A 21495-nucleotide genomic window follows, 5' to 3' on the forward strand; every position below is an offset into this window, starting at 1 on the left:
AGCGAAAAACGAAAACGCAAAACCGAAAAAAGCTCTGGGATTAATATTATAAATGTCAGAGTGTCAATGTTTGCGCATATCATAGCTCTTATAGAGGGCTGCTGTATACTTTTGTATTTTTTTATGCCAACATTGAATTTACCATATGATGTTCTGAGGGCTCCCGTCTAGCGGTCACGGATTACTAGCCTGGCCGTGGAACGAGGGTGCAGCGCAGTCATTCGCACATGCCTACATTACATGTACCCCAAACGGTGCCTCTTAAAAACTACTTTTCAGCTTTCTGAATGGAAAAATGAAAAATATATTGCACGATAAACTGTTTCGATGAAAAACAAAGAAATAAAAGTTGTTTCCCCTGAAGGGTTAATCTGGGCAGTCGCAGCTGTTATGGCAGGAGGCTTCCTGTCACAGGTCAGTGGGGCTCCGTGACATGAGCTCTGTGACATGACAGACGCCCGCACAAGTTGTCCCCTTTAAGACTCCACTCTCCTCAGCTTTCCTCGCTCGCCAAGGTAAAGCAGGCGCTGCCGCCCGGCGGAGCTCACTCCTGATTGGTGGAGACGGGGCTAGGGCTGAAGGGGAGGTCACGTGGTGCTCTATACTCAGCTCCGGGGCGCCATTTTGGAGTAAAGTTTGGGTTTCGGAACGGTGGGAGAGCGAGAGGAGGAGGAGGGAGAGGAGAAGGAGGGGCGGGGGCGCTGACACAGAAAGACCAGGAGAAGAAGAAGTGGAGGGAAAGGAAATTCATACGAGAAAGAGAACAGTCTTTTGCGAGGAATAACTTTTGTGTTCTGTTCCGGGGCTGCACTGTACATTTCTCGCCACCCGCAGAGGAGACGGCAACTTGTTTTCGCCACCCCTTCCCCAACAACTTTCAGATTTCTCCACCCCCACTGGAGTGAGGGGCACAGCCGGAGTCTCCTCACGTTACACTGGAGCGGGGAACCTCCCTTCTGGAGTGCTTGGAACAGTCTCGGGAGAGGCATCCCGCATAGCACAGGACTTTTCCACTGCCTCCCTGTGGGGGGTGAAAGAAAGCTCTCGGTGTCATTCTGCTCCGGGAGGTGGGGCACTGTGGAAGCCGGGCATTATTTCGTGGAGTCGGCAGCTGACGGGCACAGGGGCTGGCGAGGTCACCCTCCTGGCAGCCTGTTGTGTGTCAGGGGGTGGCACCATGCCTGTCAGGAAGCAAGGTGTGTGTCTTCACTAAAGTGCTTTTCCTATAACTGGGGAGCTGTGTGCAGTGGGCACCGAGCTGTCCTCTGTAATGTCAGCAGTGTAACTTTCTGTGCTTGTCTTAAAGGGGAGGGGGAACAAACTTAGTGGGCGATCCCTGATTATGATCCATCCCCAAGGGTCCTTCATAATAGTCGCTTCCTTTATGGATCCCTGTTGTGCTGTGCTTGTGGGGACCCCTGCTTTGCCATGTCTATGCTGTGCTTGTGGGAGCTCCTGCTGTGCCATGGCTGTGCTGTGCTTGTGGGGGCCCCTGCTGTGCCATGGCTGTGCTGTGCTTGTGGGGGGCCCCTGCTGTGCCATGGCTGTGCTTGTGGGGGGCCCCTGCTGTGCCATGGCTGTGCTTGTGGGGGGCCCCTGCTGTGCCATGGCTGTGCTTGTGGGGGGCCCCTGCTGTGCCATGGCTGTGCTTGTGGGGGGCCCCTGCTGTGCCATGGCTGTGCTTGTGGGGGGCCCCTGCTGTGCCATGGCTGTGCTGTGCTTGTGGGGGGCCCCTGCTGTGCCATGGCTATGCTGTGCTTGTGGGGCCCCCTTCTGTGCCATTCCTGTGCTGTGCCATGCCTGTGCTGTGCTTGTGGCGGCCCCTGCTGTGCCATGCCTGTGCTGTGCTTGTGGGGGCCCCCTGCTGTGCCACGGCTGTGCTGTGCTTGTGGGGGGCCCCCTGCTGTGCCATGCCTGTGCTGTGCTTGTGGGGGGCCCCCTGCTGTGCCATGCCTGTGCTGTGCTCGTGGGGGGCCCCTGCTGTGCCATGCCTGTGCTCGTGGGAGGCCCCTGCTGTGCCATGCCTGTGCTGTGCTCGTGGGGGGGCCCCTGCTGTGCCATGCCTGTGCTGTGCTCGTGGGGGGGCCCCTGCTGTGCCATGCCTGTGCTGTGCTTGTGGGGGGGCCCCTGCTGTGCCATGGCTGTGCTGTGCTTGTGGGGGGGCCCCTGCTGTGCCATGGCTGTGCTGTGCTTGTGGGGGGCCCCCTGCTGTGCCATGGCTGTGCTGTGCTTGTGGGGGGCCCCCTGCTGTGCCATGGCTGTGCTGTGCTTGTGGGGGGGCCCCTGCTGTGCCATGCCTGTGCTGTGCTTGTGGGGGGCCCCCTGCTGTGCTTGTGGGGGCCCCTGCTATGCCATGCTGTGCCATTTGTGGGGCCGCCTGTGCTGTGCCATGCCTGTGCTGTGCCATGCCTGTGCTGTGCCATGCCTGTGCTGTGCTGTGCTTGTGGGGGCCCCTGCTGTGCCATGCCTGTGCTGTGCTTGTGGGGGCCCCTGCTGTGCCATGTCTGTGCTGTGCTTGTGGGGGCCCCTGCTGTGCCATGCCTGTGCTGTGCTTGTGGGGGCCCCTGCTGTGCCATGCCTGTGCTGTGCCATGCCTGTGCTGTGCTTGTGGGGGCCCCTGCTGTGCCATGCCTGTGTTGTGCTTGTGGGGCCCCTGCTGTGCCATGCCTGTCCTGTGCTTGTGGGGGCCCCTGATGGGCCTGCGCTATGCTATGATCACACACTGGCCACGTAGATGTGTGAACTTCCCAGCCCTCACTGCTGTGTTCTGTCTCCCAGCCATGCATGGTGAATGGGACACCTTGTGAAGCAGAGAAGGAGCTGCTTCCCTTGTTAGAAAGAACCACTTCATGGTCTAATGTTTTGATTGGTGGAAAGTTGTCCCCCCCCCCCCTTTTCTATCTGTAGTAAACAGTGATTCCAGGCAGAACCTATAGTATTTGTCAATGAGACTTTGTGCCATGTTTTTCTTCTATTTCTTGCAAAGTTGAATCAGATTGTTGTGAAATGTCTGATCATTCATGGTGTCAGTCTTATCCAGCATCACAGTCCTTAGATCTCTAAAGCTCCTGCTGAGCATCGGAGGCCAAACCTAAGTAATAAAGATCTAAGCACTATCAGTGATGAAGTATATATTGTTTAATATATAAATATAGCACCTAACATTGCTGTCCTTTTTCTGCCCTTTGGTTTACAAGACGTAATCTCAGTAAAGTTGATGAAGTTTTAACAGATGCATGACATGATCTAGATACCAGTTCAAGGGAACCTGTCGCCTCGCCTAATTTTTGATTATTGATCACAGTGTGCTGTTAGTAATGTAATGTACATCACTAAGGACAAGTTCACACAAGGTGTTTTTTATTCTGCAGCAAAACCTGATCTCTTGGTAGGAAAGAAACTGCAGTTAAACAAGCATGTTTTTGTGTTTTGTTTTCTGCTGTAGTTTTGGCATGCTAGATTTGTCTCTTGTGCATGCTGATAAAGTTAAGTGTTGGAAAGTAAAGTCCTATTCTAAAGAATCAGGTTTTGGCTCAAAAAACATAGCAAAACCTGATACGTGCGTTTTTGCACCACCCATTCATTTCAATGGGTGAAAAATGCTGAAAGAAGTGGCATGCTCCATTGGGCAAAAAACCATGCAAAGCACAAAATCCTGATGCAAAAAAAAAAATCTGTGTGCATGAGATTTCTGAAATCTCAGACTTTGGTACTGTAAAACGCAGCTGAAAACTTGCATTAAAAAAAGCTAAGTTCTTATTAGGCTTAACATGTTTTTGTCAATGACCATCTCGAAGGGTTAGGTTTATAAAATAAAAAAAAAACAACAAAAAAACAAAAACCTATTCATATCATTAGGTGATTGTTATACATGTCAGATGCGCGCATGCGCCAAAGCTGCTCTGAGTCAGTGTGTACATGACGTGTGAGTGTGCCCGCTATGAGCGTCACTCTGTCCCCCCGCCACTCTGGGCTCCAGGGCGTGCATCTGTCATGAAGCTGGGGCTGTACACCCAGCGTCAGTGGGCATGTCCGGGGAGTGGCTGGGTAGTGCGCACGCTCGGGATTTGATGCGTAGTTGCCAGACCACTCACGGCAATCAAATGCAATGCTGTGGGCATGCATAATCTCAAACGTACGCTGAAAGATCCGTGACTGAAAAGATAGTCACCACCTCTATGACTGAAAGAAAAGGTATATGAGGGAATCCTCTAATGACATAAAGTGTTTTTTAAACCTAATACTTGGAGGTTTTCTTTGACAAAACATGAGTGATGCACATTGCTTCATTACCACCACACTGGGGCCAGTTTAATAGTCAAAAACGAGGTGACAGGTTCCGTTTTAAAGGGTATTTCCAGGCTGAAAAGGAAAGTCTGACATGCAGTGGATTTAAAAAGCACACAAAAAAGACGATTTCTGCACAGATTCTACATTCGATGAAATTAAATTAAAACTCATCCACTTTTCTGGTATTGTAAAATGCTGCAAATTTTAAGTGTGGAAAATCTGGACCATTTATAAGAAGTGTTGATTGTGGCTCAAAAGGATATTCTCAAGTTTGAAGATTCTCCATCTGTTAGATAGGGAATCACTTCCTGATTACTCGGTTCACATCAATCCTTAGAACCGGGAATCTGAAGAGCCCCATTATTGGAGTGGTGATGGTTCATGTGCACTGATATTCCATTCATTGTAATGACTGTCGAGGACCTGCTAAGTGCTGGTAGCATTAAGAATGAAGGAGGCAGCAGTGTGCGTGATTGATCACTGCACCCTTATTGTGAAAATCCACGTTTTTGGGATTGGTGGGAACTCCAGCGGTCAGACATTAAGCCGTCTGGAAGTTATCGAGTATCTTGGTGATGGGGAAATCTTCCAAACTTGAGAAGACCTCTTTAAGTCATATGACAGGCTTCTGAGTTGTGAGTGTGACCGTGTGCAATTCGCAATCTGTCATGATTCCTCTGTATTCACAACACAAGTGGGTGGTAACTTGCCACCTATATTGTCACTTGCTTCTCTCAGGCTGGAGTCACACTACCGTAGAACACGGCTGAGTACTATGCGAGAAAACACCGTGTAGCACTCGGCCCAGTGTTAATCTATGGGGCAGCTCACATCAGTGTTTATTTTCTCAGGCATATTCGGTGTGCATGTAAAATCGCAGCATGCTGCGATAGGCACCGAGACTCGGCAGAGACTTGCCAATGCAAGCCTATGTGTGCAAGAAAAAAATCGCACAGCATTCGGACCATGTGAGTGCTGTCTGATTTTTTTTTTTTTTTTTTTTACTCATCTGAGTTCTTTGAAATGCCGGTAATTTATCTGCCGCATACAGTAAAATCACAGTGTGACAGGTTATAATACAATGGATAGGATAGAATACATAGATGTCAGTGACATATACAATTAGTGTAGTGTATGCAGCTTACTGTACATGTATTTAATAAAAGATGATTTTTCTGAAAAAAATAAATAAATGGCGTGGGCTCCCGCATAATTTTCTTAGGCTGGGTTCACACAGCGTATGGCTGCGTAGTTCATTCTTTAGGCTCCGCCTACTTCCGCATGCATCCTGCTTACCTGTCTTTAACCCCTTCCCAACATGCCCCGTACTAGTACGATGCATGTCGAGTCCCCTGCTTTGATGTGGGCTCCGGCGGTGAGGCCACGTCAGTCACGACATGTCAGCTGTTTTGTACAGCTGACGTGCGCGCAATAGCGGCGGGTGAAATCGCGATTCACCCGCCGCTATTAACCTGTTAAATGCCGCTGTCAAATGCTGACAGCGGCATTTAACCAGCGCTTCCGGCCACGTGGCCGAAAATGAGCGCATCGCCGACCCCGTCACATGATTGGGGGTCGGCGATGCATCAGGATGGTAACCATAGAGGTCCTTGAGACCTCTATGGTTACCGATGCCGGCCTGCAGTGAGCGCCCCCCTGTGGTCGGCGCTCAGAGTAAGCCTGCATTTCAGCTACATAGGGGCGATCTGATGATCGCTGCTATGTAGCAGAGCCGATCAGGCTATGCCAGCTTCTAGCCTCCCATGGAGGCTATTAAAGCATGGCAAAAGTGGAAAAAAAAAAAAAAATTAAGTTTAAATCACTCCCCTTTGGCCCCATCCAAAATAAAATAAAAAAAAAATCAAACCTACACATATTTGGTATTGCGGCGTTCAGAATCGCCCGATCTATCAATAAAAAAAAAAGCATTAACCTGATCCCTAAACGGCGTAGCGAAAAACAAATTAGAAACGCCAGAATTACGTTGTTTTGGTCGCCGCGACATTACATTAAAATGCAATAACGGGCGATCAAAAGAACGTATCTGCACAAAGGTGGTATCATTGAAAACGTCAGCTCGGCACGCAAAAAATAAGCCCTCACCCGACCCCAGATTACAAAATATGGAGACTAGTGTTGAGCATTCCGATACCGCAAGTATCGGGTATCGGCCGATACTTGCGGGTATCGGAATTCCGATACCGAGATCCGATACTTTTGTGGTATCGGGTATCGGTATTGAAACAACATTAATGTGTAAAATAAAGAATTAAAATAAAAAATATTGCTATACTCACCTCTTTGACGCAGCCTGGACCTCACCGAGGGAACCGGCAGCGTTCTTTGCTTAAAATGCGCGCTTTTCCTTCCTTCCGTGACGTCACGGCTTGTGATTGGTCGCGTGCCGCCCATGTGGCGGCGACGCGACCAATCACAGCAATCCGTGACGTAATTTTCAGGTCCTTCTAGGCATTCAGTATTTTAAAATTACGTTCCGGCTTTGTGATTGGTCGCGTCGCGGTCACATGGGCGGCACGCAACCAATCACAAGCCGTGACGTAATTTTAAAAATGCGCGCGTTTCCTGCCTCCCGTGACGTCACGGCTTGTGATTGGTCGCGTCGCCCATGTGACCGCGATGTGACGCGATAATACTTCCGGTATTATTTGCTTCACTGGGTGAGTTGTAAACTCTGCCTATTAAGCTGACGCTGTCTCCCTATTTCTCTCTCTTTTCCCTTTCTCTCTCTACTTATACGCTTAGAGCAAAAAACGACAAAAAACGAAGCACAGGGAATGTGCCTTGTGTAACCAGCCCCTTCCTGACTCATACCCCAAAAAGCTTTGCAAAGACTGCTTTAAGGAAACAACACAGGGAGCAGCAGTGTCCATTACTGACCTACGGGCCATTATTAGAGAGGAGCTAAAAAATATGACCCAGGACAAACCGCGTAGTGCTAAGTCTAAAACACCGACACTTGTGTCAGACTCCGACAGTGACCAACCTGTACTGTCAGACGCCTCCCTGTCATCAGGTTCAGCATCATCATCCTCATCAGAGATTGAGGGACGCTCATGTTTCCCCTTAGACAGTGTGGACAACTTGGTAAAGTAAATCCGAAATACCATGGGGTGTGAGGAGTCTAAGGGTGCGCAAACCGCGCAGGACATAATGTTCGCGGGTTTGGCAGACAGAAAGAGGAGATGTTTTCCAGTTATACCAGCAGTGAAAACATTAATTAAAAGAGAGTGGGAGAAGCAGGATCAGAGAAGCTTTCTACCCTCAGCGTCAAAACGGAAATATCCGTTCAGTGACGAGGAGCTTCTTACATGGACCAAAGTCCCTAAGGTCGATGCTGCTGTAGCTTCTACCTCTAAGCAATCCACTCTACCTGTGGAGGATGCAGGACTATTAGTCGATCCTTTGGATCGTAAAGCTGAATCATCCCTCAAACGTTCTTGGGAAGCGGCTACAGGAATATTCAAACCTGCAGTAGCCAGCACTTGCGCGGCCCAGTCAATGATCATCTGGATTGATCAATTAGACCAGCAAATTGAAAACAAAAGCTCGAGAGAAAAACTACGAGCAGCCATCCCTTTAATACGAGGAGCAGCGGCCTTTATGGCAGACGCCTCCGCCGACTCACTCCGTTTAGCAGCAAGATCTGCGGGCCTTGTGAATAACGCAAGAAGAGCTCTATGGATGAAGAGCTGGAAAGGGGACGCGCAATCTAAATCCAAAATATGCGCAAGCCCATGTGAGGGTGAGTACCTCTTTGGTAAAACCTTAGACGAGATACTCAAAAAGGCAAAGGACAGGAAGAAAGCTTTTCCTGAATCCTCTATTCCCTTTTACAGGAGAGCCTTTAAGAGGAGGCCGTTTGGCAAGAGGAGACAAACAGATAGGTCTACAACATGGACCCCTAAGGACGACAAGCAGAGAGGTACCATGTTTAGAAGACCCAACCCCCCAAAAGACAACAAATACTGAGGATATACCAGTTGGGGGCAGACTTAAATTTTTTACCACTCAATGGAAGAAAATAACATCTAGCTCGTGGGTTTTGAATATCATCCGAGATGGAATTAAACTAAAATTCTCTCGTGTTCCCCACGAGTCTTATATTATAACATCTCTCAGCTCGCCTATACAGCAACAGGCTTTAGAGCTTGAAATTCAAACCCTAATATCAAAACGGGTCCTAGTCCAAGTGCCGGTGGGACAGGAGGGTAAGGGATTCTACTCTCCCCTATTCCTAATTTCTAAGCCCGACGGTTCTTTCAGGACAATCATAAACCTTAAAAAACTCAATTCATTCATTGAAAACTATACATTTAAAATGGAATCCATTAGGTCCACAACAACGAGGTTCGTCACTTCCAGTATACGGCCTTACCCTTCGGCCTCTCAACAGCGCCGAGGATCTTCACCAAGATAATGCTAGAGGTGATGGCATACCTACGCCAGAAGGAGACTTTGATTGTGCCCTATCTGGATGACTTTCTGGTAATAGGAAATTCAGTTACTCAATGTACTGATCGTTTAGCTTACGCAATTTCCTCTCTACAGGACCTGGGCTGGATAATCAATACCGACAAATCCAGACTCACTCCGCTTTCCCGTCAGGCGTTCTTGGGGTTCCAGTTAGACTCCATATCTCAAAAGTGTCTTCTACCGCAGGTAAAGGTTCTACTGATCAGACACAAAGTCCTAGCTGCAATAAATAATCCGCGTATATCCCTAAGACAAGCTATGTTGCTATTAGGGTCTCTTATCTCTTGTATACCAGCAGTGAGATGGGCTCAACACCATACTCGAACACTACAACATCAAGTTCTACAAGAGGATAGACGGTTATTTGGGCGCCTAAATGCAAAAATAACCTTGTCTCAGGAGGTTTTAACTTCCTTAGAGTGGTGGCTAGACTCAAACCATTTGATGAGTGGGGTTCCATGGGTAATAACGCCATCTCATACCATAACCACTGACGCCAGTCCTCATGGATGGGGCGCTCATATGGGAAATGATTATTGCCAGGGGTCATGGAGCATGGAGGAAAGCGGCAGCTCCTCTAACTTTAAAGAACTGAATGCTGTAAAATACGCCTTATATCATTTCCTCCCACAGCTTCGGGGAAAAGACGTCAGAGTCCTATCCGACAACACCACCACAGTGGCGTATCTAAATCGGCAAGGAGGTACGCGATCAGAGACTCTGATGTCTTCTGCTACAGAAATCTTAAATCTAGCAGAAAGTCACCTAACATCCCTTACTGCGCTGCACATAAGAGGAGCAAGCAATCAGCAGGCGGACTTTTTAAGCCGACACACCCTGAGACAAGGAGAGTGGTGTCTAAACCAGCAAATATTTCTGGACATAATATCTCTTTGGGGCCGTCCTCAGATAGATCTCTTTGCCACAAGGCAAAACAGAAAAGTCCGGAGATTTGCTTCTCTATCTCCAGCGGATCATCCGGACATTCTGGACGCTCTCCAAGCCCCTTGGCAGTTCAGTCTGGCGTACGCGTTTCCTCCGATCATATTGCTACCTCAAGTTATACGCAAAATCAGAGAAGAAGGGGCGAGAGTTGTACTGATAGCTCCATTCTGGCCCAAGAGACCATGGTTCTCATGGCTACAGACCATGTCGGTCTCAGATCCTTGGGTCCTCCCCTCAACGCCCAATCTTCTCTTCCAGGGTCCGTTTTTCCACCCTCAGGTGGACAATCTCCACCTGACGGCCTGGAACTTGAGAGGCAGATGCTAAGATCGAGAGGATTCACGGGGGGTTTACGTGATACGCTTCTCCATAGTAGAAAACCCTCCACCACAAAAATCTATACAAGAGTGTGGAGAAAATTTTTTCAATTCCATACATCTACCAACACATCAGAGATTCCGATACATTCTATCCTGGAGTTACTTCAAAAAGGGAGAGAACTAGGTCTAACTGTAAACACCTTAAAGGTTCATGTTTCAGCACTAGGAGCCCTCTATGGCCATAACATTGCGGGGGATAGATGGGTATCCAGATTTATTACGGCCTGCGAAATAATGAATCCAGTTAACATACCTAGGATTCCACCCTGGGATTTAAATTTAGTCTTACAAGCCCTAACAGACTCTCCGTTCGAGCCAATAGACTCAATACCAATTAAATGTCTATCACTAAAAACGGCCCTCTTGGTAGCACTGACTTCAGCTAGGAGAATCAGTGACATCCAAGCACTCTCTATAGATCCACCTTTTTTGTTAACCTTTCAGGATAAGTTAATTCTTAAACCAGACCCTTCCTACCTGCCCAAAGTAGCGAAAAAATTCCACAGGTCACAAGAAATAATCTTGCCCACTTTCTTCAGTAATCCATCCACTCCTGAAGAACAAAAATATCACACTCTAGACGTTAAAAGAGTAGTGTTAAAATACATTGAAAAGACCAGCAGCTGGCGACAGAGTAGGGCTCTGTTTGTTTCCTTCCAGGGTGTCAAGAAAGGTCATGGAGTAACAAAAAGCACCTTATCCCGGTGGATCAGAGAATCTATCAGACTGGCTTACTCCGCGAGGAAAGAAAACCCTCCGGAAGGCATAACGGCACACTCTACCAGAGCGATGGCATCCTCCTGGGCAGAGAGGGGAGACGTCCCGATTGAAACTATATGTAAGGCGGCAACTTGGTCAAATCCTTCTACATTCTATAACCACTATAGGCTAGACCTATCGTCAACTTCTGACCTAGACTTTGGCAGGACTGTCCTCAGCACGGTGGTCCCCTCCCTAGGTGATGGTCTCTGAAAGATGTCCAGTAGGGTGCTGTCGTGGCGAAGAGTAAAAAGCCGGATTACTCACCGGTAATGCTCTTTTAGTGAGTACACGACAGCACCCTCTTACATCCCTCCCTAGATTAATATAATACATATTATTTGAGTAAAATCCTTTTAATCATAAGCAAATAAGTTTAAACAATGAAATAAATGATATTTGCCTAATACTGGCGGTCCTCCGGGTACTCTGAAATCAAAACTGAGGAGGAAAGGCGGACCGCCCCCTTTTGTTTCTCAATAGGTTTCCTGTTCCTGCAGGGCGGATCCCTCTCTCCAGTAGGGTGCTGTCGTGGACTCACTAAAAGAGCATTACCGGTGAGTAATCCGGCTTATTTCACCTATGAAAAGTGGTGAAATATTACAATCCAGCCATGGCCGATGCTGCAATACCATCAGCCATGGCTGGAAACCCTGATTGATCTCCCCAGTCCTCCGTCCTGTGCTCCGCTCCCCCCGTGCTCCGATCAGCCCCCTGTGCTCCGATCCCCCCCCCTCATACTTACCGAGCATCTCGGTGTCCGTCCGTCTGTTCCATGGGCACCGCCATCTTCCAAAATGGCGGGCGCATGCATAGTGCGCCCGCCGAATCTGCTGGACGGCAGATTCGTTCCATGTACATTTTGATCACTGTGATAGGTTTTATCACAGTGATCAAAATAAAAAAAATAGTAAATTAACCCCCCTCTTTATCACCCCCATAGGTAGGGATAATAATAAAATGAAGAAAATATATTTACTTTTATTTTTCCACTAGGGTTAGGGTTGGAACTAGGGTTAGAACTAGGGTTAGGGTAAGGCTATGTGCACACGTATTCTGGTCCTCTGCGGATTTTTCCGCAGTGGATTTGATAAATCTGCAGTGCAAAACCGCTGCGGATTTACCGCGGTTTTTCTGCGGATTTAACTGCGGTTTTCTATGGGAGCAGCTGTAAAACCGCTGCGGAATCCGCAGAAAGAAGTGACATGCTGCGGAATGTAAACCGCTGCGTTTCCGCGCAGTTTTTTCCGCAGCATGTGCACAGCGTTTTTTCTTTCCCATAGGTTTACACTGAACTGTAAACTCATGGGAAACTGCTGCGGACCCGCTGCTGCGGACCCGCTGCTGCGGACCCGCTGCTGCGGACCCGCTGCTGCGGACCCGCTGCTGCGGACCCGCTGCTGCGGACCCGCAGCTGCGGACCCGCTGCTGCGGACCCGCAGCTGTGGATCCGCAGCGTTTTCCGCAGCATGTGCACATACCATTAGAATTAGGCTATGTGCACACGGTGCGGATTTGGCTGCGGATCCGCAGCGGATTAGACGCTGCGGATTCGTAGCAGTTTTCCATCAGGTTTACAGTATCATGTAAACCTATGGAAAACCAAATTCGCTGTGCCCATGGTGCGGAAAATACTGCGCAGAAATGCTGCGTTGTATTTTCCGCAGCATGTCAATTCTTTGTGCGGATTCTGCAGCATTTTACACCTGTTCCTCAATAGGAATCCGCAGGTGAAATCCGCACAAAAAACACTGGAAATCCGCAGGTAAAACTCAGTGCCTTTTACCTGTGGATTTTTCAAAAATGCTGTGGAAAAATCTCACACGAATCCGCAACGTGGGCACATAGCCTTAGGGTTGGATTTAGGGCTAGGGTTGGAAATAGGGTTAAGATTTGGCTTGTGGTTAGGGTTATGGTTAGGGGTGTGTTGGGGTTAGGGTTGTGGTTAGGGTTAGGGGTGTGTTGGGGTTAGGGTTGGGATTAGGGTTAGGGTTGGAATTAGGGTTAGGGGTGTGTTGGGGTTAGGGTTGTGATTAGGGTTATGGCTAGAATTGGGATTAGGGTTAGGGGTGTGTTTGGGTTAGTGTTGGAGTTAACCAACAACCGAAAGAATAAACCTACCCCTTAAAAACATTAATCTTTATTAATAATCCAGTATAATACAAATAGTTATCAAAAAATCTAGATAAAAAACATGGATGTTTTTTATCTAGATTTTTTGATAACTATTTGTATTATACTGGATTATTAATAAAAATTAATGTTTTTAAGGGGTAGGTTTATTCTTTCGGTTGTTGGTTTGCTGTAGACTCCCCTGTTTAAATTATCTAGACAGTCGTACTGTTGATTAGTGTTGGAGTTAGAATTGAGGGGTTTCCACTGTTTAGGCACATCAGGGGTCTCCAAACGCAACATGGCGCAACCATTGATTCCAGCCAATCTGGCGTTCAAAAAGTCAAATGGTGCTCTCTCCCTTCTGAGCCCCGACGTGCGCCCAAACAGTGGTTTACCCCCACATATGGGGTACCAGCATACTCAGGACAAACTGGGCAACAGCTATTGGGGTCCAATTTCTCCTGTTACCCTTGCGAAAATAAAAAATTGCTTGCTAAAACATAATTTTTAAGGAAAGAAAAATAATTTTTTATTTTCACGGCTCAGCGTTGTAAACTTCTGTGAAGCACTTGGGGGTTGAAAGTGCTCGCCACATATCTAGATAAGTTCCTTGAGGGGTCTAGTTTCCAAAATGGGGTCACTTGTGGGGGGTTTCTACTGTTTAGGCACATCAGGGGCTCTGCAAACGTAACATGATGCACGCAGACCATTCCATCAAAGTCTGCATTCCAAAATGTCACTACTTCCCTTCCGAGCCCCAACGTGTACCCAAACAATGGTTCCCCCCCACATATGGGGTATCAGCGTACTCAGGACAAACTGGACAACAACTTTTGGGGTCCAATTTCTCCAGTTACCCTTGTGAAAATAAAAAATAGCGGACTAAAAAATAATTTTTGAGGAAAGAAAAATGATTTTTTATTTTCATGGCTCTGCGTTATAAACTTCTGTGAAGCACTTGGGGGTTCAAAGTGGTCACCGCACATCTAGGTTAGTTCCACGGGAGGTCTAGTTTCCAAAATGGGGTCACATATTGGGGAGCTCCAATGTTGAGGCACACAGGGGCTCTCCAAACTCGACATGGTGTCCGCTAAAGATTGGCACCAATTTTTCATTGAAAAAGTCAAATGGCGCTCCTTCCCTTCCGAGCCCTGTCGTGCGCCCAAACAGTGGTTCCCCCCCACATATGGGGTATCGGCGTACTCAGGACAAATTGTACAATAACTTTTGGGGTCCAGTTTCTTTTTTTCCTACCCTTGGGAAAATTGTTGCTAAAAGATCATTTTTGTGACTAAAAAGTTAAATGTTCATTTTTTTCCTTCCATGTTGCTTCTGCTGTTGTGAAGCACCTGAAGGGTTAATAAACTTCTTGAATGTGGTTTTGAGTACCTTGAGGGGTGCAGTTTTTAGAATGGTGTCACCTTTGGGTATTTTCAGCCATATAGACCCCTCAAACTGACATCAACTGTGAGGTGGTCTCTAAAAAAAAATGGTATTGTAAATTTCGTTGTAAAAATGAGAAATCGCTGGTCAAATTTTAACCCTTATAACTTCCTAGCAAAAAAAAATGTTGTTTCCAAAATTGTGCTGATGTAAAGTAGACATGTGGGTAATGTTATTTATTAACTATTTTGTGTCACATAACTCTCGTTTAACAGAATAAAAATTCAAAATTTGAAAATTGCAAAATTTTCAAAATTTTTGCCAAATTTCCATTTTTTTTCACAAATAAATGCAAAAATTATCGACCTAAATTTACCACTAACGTGAAGCCCAATAAGTCACGAAAAAACAGTCTCTGAACTGCTAGAATCCGTTGAAGCGTTCCTGAGTTATTACCTCATAAAGGGACACTGGTCAGAATTGCAAAAAACGGCCAGGTCATTAAGGTCAAAATAGGCTGCGTTATGAAGGGGTTAAACAAACTTTGGATATTTTTATTCACTAAAATAAAAAAATTAACCTATACATGTCTTGTATCTATGAACTCATAATGACTATTATGCTACAGAGGAGAGGGAGTTGAGTATGGTGATATAGTTTTGTGAGAAAAGACTTAGTGTAATCCTTTTTTTTTTTTTTCTGTGTCTCAGCTAGATAAATAAACATACCGCGGCCTGGAAAGACGCGCCGCATATCCGTCTTTGCATGGAAGCCGGAGGCGTCCGTACTCGCATAGTGGAGATAGGATTTCTTGAAATTTCATCCACTATGCTGTAACATCTGGCCGCTGCGGGTTGGATGCTGCGGATGTACCAGCGTCCAACCAGCAGCGTTTTCTCACCGTGGGAACATAACCCTAAGGGTATGTGTCCACGTTCAGGATTGCATCAGGATTTGGTCAGGATTTTACATCCGTATTTGTAAGCCAAAACCAGGAGTGGGTGATAAATGCAGAAGTGGAGCATATGTTTCTATTATACTTTTCCTCTAATTGTTCCACTCCTGGTTTTGGCTTACAAATACTGATGAAAAATCCTGACCAAATCCTGATGCAATCCTGAACGTGGACACATACCCTTAGGCCGACGTCACTCGCGCATCAATACCTGGCACTCGGGACTGGAGCTTTCAGCTGCATAGAAATACATGCAGCTCCACACTCTGGTCCCTGAGTGCCGGGTATTGATGCAAGAGACTCGCGCTGCATTCACAAGTGTGACCCCGGCCTTACAAGTTGTCTGCAGATCTTGCCTATCGTGGCAACAGAGTCCCTTAAAAGTGAACCTGTCATCAGTATTCTGCTAAGTAACCTACAGACAGTGTCAGGTTGGCACACCAACACTGATTAAAATGATACATGGGTTGAGGAAATCCATCTTGTGGTTGTTTAATCTGGATTTTCAGTTAATGAAATTCTCGTGCTCCGGGCGGCCTGTGGCTGGCTCTTTTCCTTCAGTGACCTGCCTCCTTTGTTAAATACTGCATGTAATAGTGTTGGCTTTGAAATTTTTTAGTTTTTTTTTACTACATCCAGCAAAATAGCGCATGCGTGGTAGCATCTATCTCTTACCGATAGATGCTACTGCGCATGCACCGCAACCATCTTGCTGGAGCCCAATTTTTTTTTTTCCCAACAAAATGGGGCTCACGAGTGGCGCGGGGCTTGTGCAGATTAAGAGCATTGCTTGATGATATATGCTACTGCGCATGCGCCACCGGCACCATTTTGTTGGAGGGGGAAAAAAATTTGTCTGCAGCAAAATATCGCAGTCAGCGCTTGTTAAGCAGCATCTATGGGCAACTGTCCCACCTTTAGAGAGGGGCACCATGCATGATGGGAAGTGCAGAAGACTTCGATCATATGCAGTGCGCCTCTCTGAAGTCAAGACGAGTACACCCGGCTTCAAAGGCTGGCTCAGTGTAGTGTTTAAAAGAAGCCATGCGCTTGAGCGAAGTTTGTATAGCACTGGCGATAATGCTGGCGTTTGTAAGTTACCGTATGTTATCATGTCCACAGTGCCATGGTAACATGCTAGGTGTCCGTCTAAGTCTGGGGACACTAATGCCCCATTAACTATCAAAGGCTTCATTTAGATATCATAGACTGACTTAGAAATACTTTTTCTAAAGATCTGTTTGTGTTTAATGCAATAAAAGGAATGTTAGGAAGGGTATTTAGCTATGTAGACACAACTGCTGGTGGTTCTGGGGTCACTGGGGACCTGACAGGTTCCCTTTTAAAGGAGTTTGGTTAAAACAAGTTCTTGTCCAGTTTCAAAGAAAAGGTGATCTGGCCACTGGGACTTGCACGAATCAGCAGAAATTGTAATTTTTATCCCTGACAGGACACTTTTATTGCAGTTACAAATCTGTGCAGTAGGTAGGAAGTCAGAAAAGGTGAAAGCAGAGCCCATTGCAGCGACAACATCCTGGTGGTCAAGTATAAGGACAAAAGAGATGTCCTTTTCTTGACCACCATACACCGTGACAACAGCTCCCTTGTCACTGTTCGTGGGACCACAACACAAGTCCCAAAGCCAGATTGTGTCTTGGATTACAGTCGGTACATGGGGGGGGGTGTAGATCTTTCAGATCAGGTCCTCCAACCATACAGTGCCATGTGAAAAGCCAAAGTATGGTACGAAAAATGGCCTTGTACTTTGTACAATGCTTTTGTGCTGTTCCGATCTGTAGGCAATACGGGGACCTTCAGTTTCAGGAGGAAGTCCTCAAGGCCCTAATGTTTGGCACTCTGGAAGGTGAGGGTTCCAATCTGATAAGTGGGTCATTCTATGTCAAGTGAACCAATGATTAACCATATATTTTTAATTCTTTTGAGATTTTGTTATTTGGTAATAGTGTGTCAGAGAATGCAAAATGTGAAGAAAAAAAATTCTAGATTTTTTTTTTTTAATTGATTTTCAAAGTTCGGAAAAAGTGCGAATTTCGTTGTTGCCTGCCTTTACATTTCTCCTCAGAACTCGGGCTAGAAAAAAGATGAGAAACAAAATAAACACCATTCTACTCAGAACTGTACAGGCTTTCACCAGATATGTCACAAGAGTATCTATGATAATATTTTACCTATGCAAACGCAAAATTTTAAAACACATTTCTGAAAAAAACGTTTATTTTCAAAATTTCAAAAACTGCACATGTGCCTGCTATGCTCCTAGCCACATCTGTACCAAAACACAAGTTGGGATCTTGATGGGATCATATTTTAAAAAATAAAACTATTAGTGTCAGTTCGAAAATCTCAAATTCAGATCTGTTCAGCATGTGGTTGAATCCCTGTACAAATATAATCAAGAACACAAACAAACATGCATGTTTTCACAATTTAAAAGATAAGTTTTTTTCAAAATTGCGCATCAAAATCTTGAATTTGATTTCTCCAAGACAAAATATAAAGAAACATAGTCTTCTGACATATCAAATGAAAGCCGGTACCGTCTTGAGAAAAATGATGCTTCTCCCACCTCTTTATCTTAATTCTAGCCCAAGATATGATAAAAAATGTAAAGCCATACCAGGCCAAAATTCCTAATTTTCAAAACTTTAGAAATCTGTAAAAAATTAACTGATGAAAAAAAAAATTAAAAACTTTTAAAGGGAACCTGTCACCCCCCTCAGGCGTTTGTAACTAAAAGAGCCATCTTTTGTAAGTACGAAGGGCAGCGCAACAGCGCATGCCCGAAAAAAATCTTAATGCACAGGCGCCGGGGACGATAATGCTGCAAGAGGAGGCGGCGCCCGGCGCGCACAGGCCCGGAGTGACGGCTGTGCTGCATCTGATTAGGAAGGAAAGACCTGCCTTCGGGACGGTTTCACGGTATGAGGGGGCACATTTTATAAATGTTTATTTCAGCATGTGCAGGGAGCATAACGAAAAGAGCCACCTTGTCAGAATTCAGCATTTGTGCTGCACAAGGTGGCTCTTTTAGTTACAAACGCCTGAGGGGGGTGACAGGCTCCCTTTAATTTGTAATTATCTAAAGTTGTTCTTCATAAAAACAAAAAATAAAATCTAAAGACGTGAGGTAAAAAAATATTCATATTTGGATCACTTGATATGGAATGACCCTAGTTCTAAATCTGATAGTGGCCGTATTGTCCCAGGTCAACGTTTTCCCAGGACAGGTTCCCCAAACAGTGAGGAAAGAACGATCACAAAAACGGTGTAGAGTATGCTCCAAGAGGGGATTCTGAAAGGACACAACTTACCATTGTGAAACCTGCCTTGAGAAACCTGGCCTTTGCATTAAGGATTGCTTTAAAGCATACCACACGTCCACAAATTAATAAAATTTGATTTCTATTCGCCACGACAGCACCCACTAGAGAGAGGGGATCCGCCCCTAGGAACAGGAAACCTACAGAGGGATAAAAGGGGCGGCCCCCCCCCTCGCTCCTCAGTTTGGTTTCCTGTTCCTAGAGGGAACCCACAGAGAAGAATCTCTGGAGATCAAGCAATGAAGAGGAAAAACCTGCCTGGACGGCCGCCTGTACGACTCCGCTGAACGGCAGGGGCTCCAGAGCAAGTAACAGGGTCGGGGGAATAATCCTGATGGCTCCCCCCTCTGTTTTCACCATGAAGGTCCTGGTATGTCCAACAGTCTCCCTGCTGGGACACTGTTGTGTGATCCACCGCATGGCAGAGCCGGTAAGTTGTGGGCAGTGGCTGACGCTTACCCCCTCCAGGCGTGCAGAGTCAGGGGAGATGTGCGGTAGGACCGGCTGAGTGCTGCAAGACGGTGTGTGCCTCCTGTAAACAAGCACAACCAACAGCACCAGAGTGTTGGGATGCACGCTCCAAAGTTCAAGGATCCAAACTGAACAGTACTCACAATTGTAGAAAAAGAAGCAGCATCCGTTCCAGGTGAAAAAAAGGGGTATCAAAAGAAGTCTTTATTCTGCCATAGAAACATACATGTATGTTTCTATGGCAGAATAAAGACTTCTTTTGATACCCCTTTTTTTCACCTGGAACGGATGCTGCTTCTTTTTCTACAATGGTGTGTGCCTCCTGTCTCTGGACAGCATGAGGGGCGTCGTCGGCGTCTTAACCCTCTCTGTAGCTGTGTTCCAGCGCCGAGTCGCATGGAGCCACGCTCATGCGCAGTAGATCGGCGTCCCGGAAGTGGATGTTGGACTTCTGGGGTTGCGAGGTTACAATGGCATTTCCGGTGCGGGAGCCATGTTTCTTTTCCCCTATGCGGTGGATCTGGTATCCGGATGGCAGGAGGGTCTCATGTAAGGTAAAAAAAAAAAAAAAAAAAAAAAAAGAAAAGGGGTGTTCTTGAAACGGTGGCCTACACTATATAAAGCTGCTTAGGGCAGTAGATGGTGCGCAAACATGTCTTCTCAGGAAGATATTGCGGAGTGCCCACTGGAGTAGTTAATTTTGCCTAGTACCGATACTAGGAGGAAAGGTAGTGGATACTCAAAAGTGAGTGATTCCACGGAGAAATCAGGGAAAAACAGAGGATCAGTCCATTCTGCTGCCCAGGCCAGCCAGACAAACCTGCAGCCGGTATATGGTCATATTTCCGGGTGAGTTGAATGATGCCTGCTCTGGGGCTTACGTAGTCTTCTGCTTTTATTTTTTCATAGGGAAAAAGACCGGCAAAACAAAACATAAGCAATGTGCGTTATGTACTGAACCCCTGCCTGACGCCTATACGAAAAAGCTATGTCAAAGTTGTATAAGTAATACCTTACAACAGGAAGGATCGGTCAAGATGGATGAGATTCGTCTTATGATCCGTGAGGAGCTTCAATCTTTAAGTAGTACCCCTTCTATGAATTTTGAAAGGAGAAGCAAGAGAGTACCCTCACCTAGAGCAGATACATCTGCAGACAGTGGGGAAATTGATTCTGACGTCTCTCAGGCCTCGGTTTCCTCAGAGGAAGAGGACTATGTGTGTTTCCCTACTGACGGTATAAATAATCTGGTAAAATCTGTAAGAAATACAATGGGGTTATCAGAAGCCAAGGAACCTCAAACACCGCAGGAGCTTATGTTTGCGGGTCTCTCCCGGCAAAAGGGTCATGTGTTTCGTGTTTCCTGTAATTGATACCATTAAGGACCTTGTTAAAAGGGAGTGGAATAAACAGGGACAGAAAGGATTTGTACCTGTATCTTGTAAGAGACGTTGTCCCTTTAATGATGAGGACCTGTCTACCTGGGCTAAGGTGCCTAAGGTAGATGCAGCGGTGGCATCCACCTCTCGTCGCTCCTCTTTGCCTGTAGAGGATGCAGGATCTTTATCGGATCCAATGGACAGGAAGTTAGATGCGCTTCTAAAGAGATCATGGGAAGCTTGCATCACTGCGTTTAAACCAGCGATTTCAGCCACATGCACTAGCAGGTCTATGCTGGTTTGGCTAGACCAGCTGGATCAGAACATTAAAAAGGGGATGTCTAGAGAATAATTGCGTTCCTCTATTCCCTTAATTAAAGGTGCTGCGGCTTTCTTGTCTGATGCATCAATAGACTCTCCGCTTAGCAGCCAGAACGGCTAACCTAACCAATACAGCTCGTCGGGCGTTGTGGTTAAAGAATTGGAAAGGGGATGCTCAGTCTAGATCTAAGCTGTGTGCCATACCCTGCCAGGGTGAGTACCTTTTTGGGACTGTTTTGGATGATATCTTGACCAAAGCCGGTGAGAGGAAGTAAGGGTTCCCTAACCCTTTTATTCCTTCTTACAGAAGGGCGTTCAGAAAGCCACCAATTGCCAAAAGGAAATACTTAAGATCGCTGGAGTAACAAAGACTTCAGACAGAAGGGGAACCTATTCAATAAGCGTACCTTCAAATCAGCTGACAGATCCCGTTAATCCTATTCTGCCAGTAGGAAGTAGATTGCTTCAGTTTTCTAATCAATGGAAGGGAATAACATCCAATCCCTGGGCCATAAATCTAGTATCTTCAGGCCTGACCTTAGACCTTATCCGGACACCTCCGGATTCTTTCCTTTTTGACTTCCCTAAAATCTAAACCACAACAGAATGCGTTAGAACTCGGAATTAAGTCCCTCTTAGCCAAACGGGTGTTAATAGAAGTG

The 21495-nt window shown here is 46.4% G+C and overlaps 1 protein-coding gene across 16 annotated transcripts in view; it reads left to right on the forward strand.

Annotated features, from left to right (window-relative positions):
- The first annotated feature begins 509 nt into the window (after positions 1-509).
- DLG1 (discs large MAGUK scaffold protein 1) overlaps positions 510-21495 on the forward strand; it is a 389579-nt gene continuing 368593 nt past the window's right edge. For all 16 annotated transcript variants that reach the window (XM_077290372.1, XM_077290374.1, XM_077290377.1 and 13 more), the window contains exon 1: positions 510-1196. In XM_077290372.1, the coding sequence (XP_077146487.1) occupies positions 1178-1196 (19 nt within the window). In that variant the 5' untranslated portion in view covers positions 510-1177. The remainder of the gene's footprint in view (positions 1197-21495) is intronic.

Source organism: Ranitomeya variabilis, chromosome 2 (genome assembly GCF_051348905.1).
Source record: "Ranitomeya variabilis isolate aRanVar5 chromosome 2, aRanVar5.hap1, whole genome shotgun sequence".
NCBI classification, from domain to species: Eukaryota; Metazoa; Chordata; class Amphibia; order Anura; family Dendrobatidae; genus Ranitomeya; species Ranitomeya variabilis.